At 36.8% G+C, this 7,825-nt stretch overlaps 1 protein-coding gene across 3 annotated transcripts in view; it reads left to right on the top strand.

Moving 5' to 3' along the window:
* SUB1 (SUB1 regulator of transcription) overlaps positions 1-5,498 on the top strand; it is a 20,730-nt gene extending 15,232 nt beyond the window's left edge. For 2 of the 3 annotated variants that reach the window (XM_010725306.3, XM_003213399.4), the window contains exon 5: positions 830-1,084. In XM_010725306.3, coding sequence (XP_010723608.1) covers positions 830-909 — 80 coding nt within the window. In that variant the 3' untranslated portion in view covers positions 910-1,084. Of the gene's footprint in view, positions 1-829; positions 1,085-2,305 lie in introns of those variants that run through there. The other variant, XM_010725305.3, reaches the window with a different exon arrangement.
* The last annotated feature ends 2,327 nt before the right edge of the window (positions 5,499-7,825 follow it).

A 7,825-nucleotide genomic window follows, 5' to 3' on the forward strand; every position in this document is an offset into this window, starting at 1 on the left:
AGTGATGCTCCCCAGAGATGGAATTCATAGTTTCATCTGTTTTCAGGTCCTGCTGTATGTACAGGAGGAAGGCAATGAATTGAACACTGAGGGGTAGAGAGCGGGTAAATGGTAGAAGAGCCTTGCTGCAGAGAGTGAGATAGGCCTGTGAGTCTCTACTTGCTTAGAGTTGGCTTAGAGATTGTAGGGAAAGAGTGAGGAGAGTAAAGCACAATGGAAATGTGGTCTGTAGCTTGAACAAGTAAATGTTCAGAACTGAGGAGATGGATTGATGGGGACTAATCATTAGTTGAATGTCATAAGCATTTATAGTGATCTTAAATTGAAGAACAAGAGCAAAAAGGCAGCTAAGCAAGAACACTTCTGTGTTGAGTTGTGAGTGCATTAAGAAAAAAGGAGAAAAAATAACCAACCAGAATCATGTTACATCATAAATACATGAAGTTCCATCCACAGAGGTGGGCTTTTAGCAGCAAACAGAAATATACAGTTGGTTTCCTACATCTCACACAGGGCTTTTGTGCTGCCTCCTATCAGAACCAGAGCTCTGTTTCTCTTCCCGTGATTATGGAGCATGTGAATGAATTTATGTTGTTGCCTGTTTACTTTGTAAGGTAAACTTCTCTCGAGATAGGCAATTTCTAAACTGAGGTATTCCAAGTGAGTAGTTTAACCATGAATTTAAGTCTGTTACTAAATTTGATGTATCTCAAGCATTAATAGTTGTGATGTAGGCTTTGTGTATGAAATCAGTCTGGATTGTAAGTATACAAGATACTGAACTATAGTTTTATTTTTGTACTAAATATTTGTTTTTCATGCATTTCAGGTATTTCTTTAAATCCAGAGCAGTGGAACCAGCTGAAGGAACAGATTTCTGATATTGATGATGCAGTAAGAAAATTGTAAAGACAGAGTCATACAGAAATCTTTATCATGTTAGTTGTTTCAAGCAGTCTTTTTACATTGGCTTTTGTTTTCTAAAATATTGTTTTCCAAGCTATTGTATATTTGGATTGCGAAACAATTTGTAAAATGAATAATTTTTTTATGTGCATTAAACATGTATTCTGAGTGAGGCTAATTGTGTATACTTTACTAAAAGGAAATGTGTTGCTTTCACCTGATGGTGTAAAGTAAACAAGTCAAGTCATATGTAAAGCTGTTTGTGTGTGTTTGTGGCCTTTTGTTTAAAGATGTTTGCTGACAAGGCCACCAACTAATTGTAGGCTTTTTAAATTTAGTTAATAGTTACTGATTTTGTTTTCTAAGGGGATTTTAAAAATGTCTGTTTAAATTTTTTGTTTTGTTCCATATCCTTTGCTGTTTCCCTCAGCTTTCAGCTTTAAAACTTGATACAAACAGTGAATACCTGGTAAAACACATTTTTGTAGATAATTTTAAATACTGTATTTGCTAATTTACCCTATTTATTCAGATGTAAACAGTCCTGAATATGTAGACTTTCTTGCATATTTGCATGAAGTGTTATGCTAAACAGTAACACCAGAACACCATCCACACATCGTCTGTTCTAGTTTTTGTATAGCTTGCTTGACATAGGGAATACAATTAGACTTTATTCAAGGTCTCTAGATCTTAGGATGCATAAACTTTTACAGTAATAGACATATACCTCAGAGTAAGACAGTATTTAAAAAGCTCCAGACGTGGTTATTATTTTAGGTACCCTTTTCAAACTTTGCATTAAATTTATTCTTGAACGCATACCGATTACTTACTCTATAGAAAACAAGATTTAATATGTCTTTGTAGGGCTTCTGTTTGTTTGAGAGTATTGTGTAAACAACACTGCTTAAACTAGGCTGTAACACAGGTTAAACAGTCACACAGCCAAAACATCAGGTTATCATGCCCCATGCCCTTGCCCTGTCCTCACTGCCTGACCAAATCATTTGACTTGGCTTGCCTTGAGCAGCTTACATGTGCACAACTTTTTATCTTTTTAGAGAAGGTGCTTACAGTGGAGCGCTGGTACAGAGTGAATCCATGACTCTAGCAGACTTCATTCACCAGTTACTATTCTGATAAGAGAAGCTTCTATCCAGTGGGGATTCTGTTAGACTAGGTGTTGCCTCAAATTAAGGAGATCTTTGTAGGTGTTGTGGTTATAGAATGAAAAAGGGAGAATGTGATGTTTGTATAAAACTTGAAGAGATAATGGGTGCTCCAGTAGAGAAATTAACATTGAAGAATCAAAGCTCACATAGGAAAACTACAGTGAAGAAGAACCTTTCCATTAGCAGAAATGGAAAAGAGTTCATTTTTTGACTTCTGTTCACAGAGAGAAGATGAACCAACTTCATGAGAATTGACATTTCAAGAATATGTAATGAATGTACAATTTTTTGTTTCACCCATGATTTTTCCACACTTAAAAGTGTTTTTAAATTTTATATAGGTAAACAAGATTTGCTACTTAATTCTGTAGTAACTTAATGCAATTGTTTATACTGAAGACATGCATGGACATCCTGTTCTGCTAAGTGCCATATGCAGACCTTGTGCTGCAGAGTTTATAATTCACTACACATGGTTTATGAAGGGTGAGAGAAAGTAACTTAGTGATATTAAATGTGTATTACTTAATTTAAATATTATGTAAGGTACTTCATTCTGCTTTATAACTTACTGAAATATGAATTTAAGAACTACAGTGACGGTGAATAAAAGGTGAAGAGATGTCTTACTGTAGCTGCACCGTTTTTGGGCACAACTTTCTTCAACTGCTAATGACATGCAGGGACATCTGGACCAAATAAAACAAAAACGAAATACCTGTTAACATCAGTGCATGAAATAAATTGCTTTAGGTCTCTGAGAGGTTTTAGGCTTTTTTTTTAATTTGCAGTATGTATTTGCAGGTGTTTTTTCCTTTAAATACAAAGTTTTGTGACCAGATTGTATCTTTTAACCTCAAAACCTTCATGGGCTATCTTGACAAACATGATTATCACAATGGAAGGAGCATAGTCTTCAGTTAGATTACTGTGGTAATAAGTAATTGGACAGCAGTTGTATTTCAGAGCATGAGATAATTATGTTCAGGAAGGTGAAGAATTCATTCATTTGGAGAGAGTAAGTGAAAAAGTTTTGATATTGTGATTAGTTCTCTTGTGGAAATTCGTGATGGAAATGTTCAAATAAATTACTCCTAGTTCTTACAAGACAACACTCTTACTGTATTTGTGGGGATATCTACCAGAGCTGCTTAGCCCATTTTACTAGATAGAATTTGAGGCACTTTGATTTTACTTGGCTTGTGTATTGAAAAATAGCTTTCCAATCTGCCAGTTATATTTCTGCCTGTATTATGGATTAAAATATATATATTTTACTTGAGCTGGTGTTAACATCTGCATGAATGTCCTACCAAAAAGGGTAGCTAAATTAAACAGTCAGTTTCTCAGATGAATTGTGAGGAAATTCTTTCCACCTCAAATGACTGATGGCTAAATAGTTGACTTGTATCTTAAACATTCAGTGTTACTTTGAAATTAATAGTTGGTTGTGATTTGTTGTGTGTTGTCTTCAGCTGTACTACTTCTTACTTGAAAGCTCCAATTTTTGGGTACAGATTATTTTCTTGCAGATGAAATAGTACTTAGAGTACAACTAGAAGAAAATTGTGCATGTTTGAAAAGACTAATATGAGGTAAAAATAAACACTACTCCCTTTCCCACTGAAGTTGCAAAAGAAAGATACGTTTATTAGGTGATACTGATGCAGGGCATACTAGCAACATGTTTTATGAATTTAATTACAATGGCTCAGAGATGGAAAAATACATCAGTTAAACCAGCCAAAGTACCATGCGTTTGCTAAATCAAACTGTCACGTATGATGTTGCTCTTTTGTAGAAATATTCATATTGAAATTAAAAAAATGCAGCACTAAGTTTGATATTTCTGTTACAGGAAATGCCCCAGTTATGTAATTCTGATGTGATCTGTTGGAAAAAAAAATTGGGAACTGTAATTCTGGTAACTTAAATGTCATATTGTTAACCATGTAGAGTATTTTATGTTTTGTTCTGTGATCTCTACTGCAGAGAGACCACTGGAAATATGAGCCCTCCAATTGTACTTTTAATGTTCAAATAAAAAAGTTGAATGGCAAATGTGTAATAAGAATTTGAACACCTGGAAATAAATGAAGACTTCTGTTGAAATAGTGTTATTTTTAATAGAAATTTAACTGCACTATTTTTTTTTCTTGTGAAAATTGCTGATTGTTTCTTGCAACTATTGTAATTTGGGAATTAGAATGCTTATCCATTTTGTATTTGGTCTGTGTTTGTGGGAGGGGGTTTGATTGTGTAGGCCAAAAGGATAGTAGTTTTTTCTTTTTGAATAGAACAATTATCTTGTAAATATGGAAGCAGCAGATAGGAACACATTTTCAAACCCTGAGGTTTGAAAGAGAAGGGCTTGAAAAGTCACTTTTGTTAAGAAATCGGGCAATTGTCTTTCCAGTGGAGTTTTTTTACCTGACAATAAATGTCACTGTAGGCTGGGTAGAAAACAGCTATTCACCCACTGTTTTAAATCACTAATTAGGTTAGTGTAGGCTTCTTTAGGAAAGATATTTCTTCATGCACTCTGTGACAGGATTATCTGATTATGTGATTGATCCAAACATTTCTTAAAGTAATTTTGATTAGTTCAGCATTTCATGGCCACTGAAGTAGTAGAGAGTGTAGTTCATAGGGAAGAAACACCATTTGGAGTTGGTAGAGAGTTGTCTACCGTTACTCATTACTGTCTTCTCCTTATGGATAGGATCCATCTTTGATTGTAGCTCTGGTGACTGTGAGATGGTGAGCTGTAGAATACAATATGAATTGAGATAGTGAGCTGTAGAATACAATATGTAGGGGGTCCATAACATCCTTTAGTTTTGATAACTCAAAGGGAATTCGCAAATAGCATTGCTTAGAGGAATTTATTACTAAACAACTTACTGTTGTTTAGTTTAACCATTTGCTAACTCAAGACGGATTTATTGCTTAGTTTAACATTTTGCTTTTCCCGAGCGTGTTCTCACAGGGAGCTTTCTCACGTCAGTGGAGAGAGGCCCCTAAGAAAATAATGGAAGAAGCAGATAAGCAGGATAAGAAATTGCTGAGGCATGCAGGGCGGGAAAAGAGCTCAGAATTAGGTGAAGGTCGAAAGGACATGGCGAGGAAGAGGTCTGACTTCATCCCGGAACGAGCATCAAATGGGGAGGAAGACGTCGAGCCTTCATCCACTGGAAGCTAATGCGCATGCCCTGGGGAGAGGGACAGTACGTAAATGAATTCCCGGAAAAGAAATGAATATGTCAATGGGTCTTGGGTAGCACTGTTGAATATGTATGGTTTGGCTTATAAATGTAACGAGACCCCACACTTCGGTGTGCAAGCTAGGAGGAGTGATCCCCCTTGCACCCAGCGTGTGGCGCAGCGCTGAAATAAAGAACGTATCTGCTCTTATAACCTTACGTGGGTTAGAGAGTTTGATTCCGCAAATCAACTGTATGCAACTGTATGGTTAATGGAAGGCAAACACAGTTGCTTTGTAGCCTAAAATACATTGTTAAACTGTGGGAAAAAAAAAAGACTTTGTAAAGTCTTACCTTCTTATCCCTAGGTAGGGATGCAAGCCTCCATCCTCATTCTTTTTTTCTTTTTTTTTTTCCAGTGATCCCTACAGTTCTGCAACTCCTTTATGTTATTGTTGAACATGCTCTGGTTACAGCTTTTGAAAATAGACTTGTTAAATTCGGGCTTGGATGCATTTCTAGTAGTTTATGTCAGGTTGATTCGTAGGGTGTTATCTTAATGAAGAGCGTTTGCCGCGCAGTCTGAGCACCTACTGAAAAGAGGTGCAAGTATCTGTCAGAATTGGAAAGTTACCATCTTGATTTGCCCTACAAAAAGGAGTAGAGGGGATTATGCAGCTAAAACGTGCTGAAACACGGCTGGGTGTTTCGAGCAGAGTGATTTACTTCAGATCAGTATTGCCTGTGTGCTATGAGCAGTCTGCTTTGTTAATGAAGAGCATCTCTGATTTTTTTTTTTTAAAGAGTTTTTGATGCATTTACTGAAGTAAAATTTTGACGGACATTTACCTTTGTGTGGTGTTGTCCTCAAGTGGGTTGAGACTAGCACATAGTCAAGAAATCTATAATTCCATAGTTTGTGTATGGTTTAGGTAACTTTCCAATTCTGGTTTGTATCTGGCTGCATTTCTGCTTGAGTCAGACTGCTGGTGTACAACTGGAGGCATAATCTATACAGTATTTAAAATGGGAGTCAGTGTGTTAAGGTAGTGCCAAACAGTAGTCATTCACTCTTAAAGTATTTCTGAATGTAAATACTTTCTGTACCTCACTTGGCCTTTAAGGGTTAAATCCTCCCCTGTTTTATAGAGGGCTCTGTTGTGGAAACAATGAGGTCTGAGGCTAGCTTAGTGGTTGTGATGAATTTTGAATAAATCTTGTTTGAGTGTTCTGTACTGCTGGCTGCCAACTGTGCAGGCAGCTGCAGCGTTTGGAAATCGAACATTTGCGGGAGTCCTTTTTACTACCCGACACACAAAGCTGTGGGCAATGCTTTGTCTTTGGTGGAACAAGGATTTGTGTCATTTTCTAAGTAATGTGAGTTGAAGTTAGAAGTAGTGTCTTAAGTAGCTTCCTGTTACAATGTTAATAATGGGATTGCGGATATTAGGAGCGGTTGTCTTCAGCCCTCAGGAAAAACATTCCTGTGTCAGTTCCATTTGACGACTTAATTGACCAATGTTTTACACATACATTTTTGTCTTGATGTAAATACTTCGAGCAATATGCTCAAACAAGACAAGGTTCATTGTTCAGGATACTTAGAATAAGTTGTTTTCAGTTGCTAAGAATTGTGTTTCAGCATGTAGGAATGCTGTCTGAGCAATATGAAGAACCACAGATCATGCTGGCCACAATAGTATTGTCTATTCCTTGCAGCTTCATTGTTTCAGGCACTGCTGAACTTTCACTGCTGTGAATATAAATTTGAAGGCTCCTTTGGAAAATGTGTAAGGATGGGTTGTTGTAAGTGAGCTTGGCTTGTACTTTGGCAGTGTGTGAGTTCTACTCGTAACTATTCTTCTGATGCTACAGTACGCTGTTTTTCTATGACATGAAGCATTAATTCACCTCTTTAGTACAAACAATTATTTCCTTAATGTTTGGCAATCTTACTATGGCCCTAACTATGTAATTCTTCCTTAAGTATATTTCACCCAGCAGCTTCTCTGTGGATGGGCATTCCTCCTGGAGTACTGGCACCCTACCTGCTCTTTGCTCTGGTACCTGTTAACGTGTTATCTCCAGCACTCTGTGACACCTGGAGGAAGAACAGCTTTCTCTTCTTGGTAGGGAGAAAAAAGCATGGGAAATGTATATCTAATTCAGTAAATTGTTTCCAGGATGGCTATGCCTTTTGCTTCTTGAAAACGGACAAACTCAGTTTCTGGCATAAGTAAGGTTCAGTTACTGACTTCTGGAGTATTTTACGCTTGCAGTAGATATGATGTAGGATAAGCTTGTCCTTTGTTAATGAATGGTCTTTTAATGCCGTTTTGAGGGAATTTCAGATTAGCATGCTTAACTCTGAAACAGAACCATCTTCTGCGATTACATGAATATATGCATAGCTTTTCTGATCTTTGAAGGCGTCGTGTTTAGGTTACACTGGAAAATGCACATAGGTCACTCTGAAAATAATGCCTTCTATTTATTTCAGTGGAAATTACAATAGCTATGGTGAGCACAATGATATTATTT

The sequence above is a fragment of the Meleagris gallopavo genome, chromosome Z, assembly GCF_000146605.3.
Source record: "Meleagris gallopavo isolate NT-WF06-2002-E0010 breed Aviagen turkey brand Nicholas breeding stock chromosome Z, Turkey_5.1, whole genome shotgun sequence".
NCBI lineage: Eukaryota > Metazoa > Chordata > Aves > Galliformes > Phasianidae > Meleagris > Meleagris gallopavo.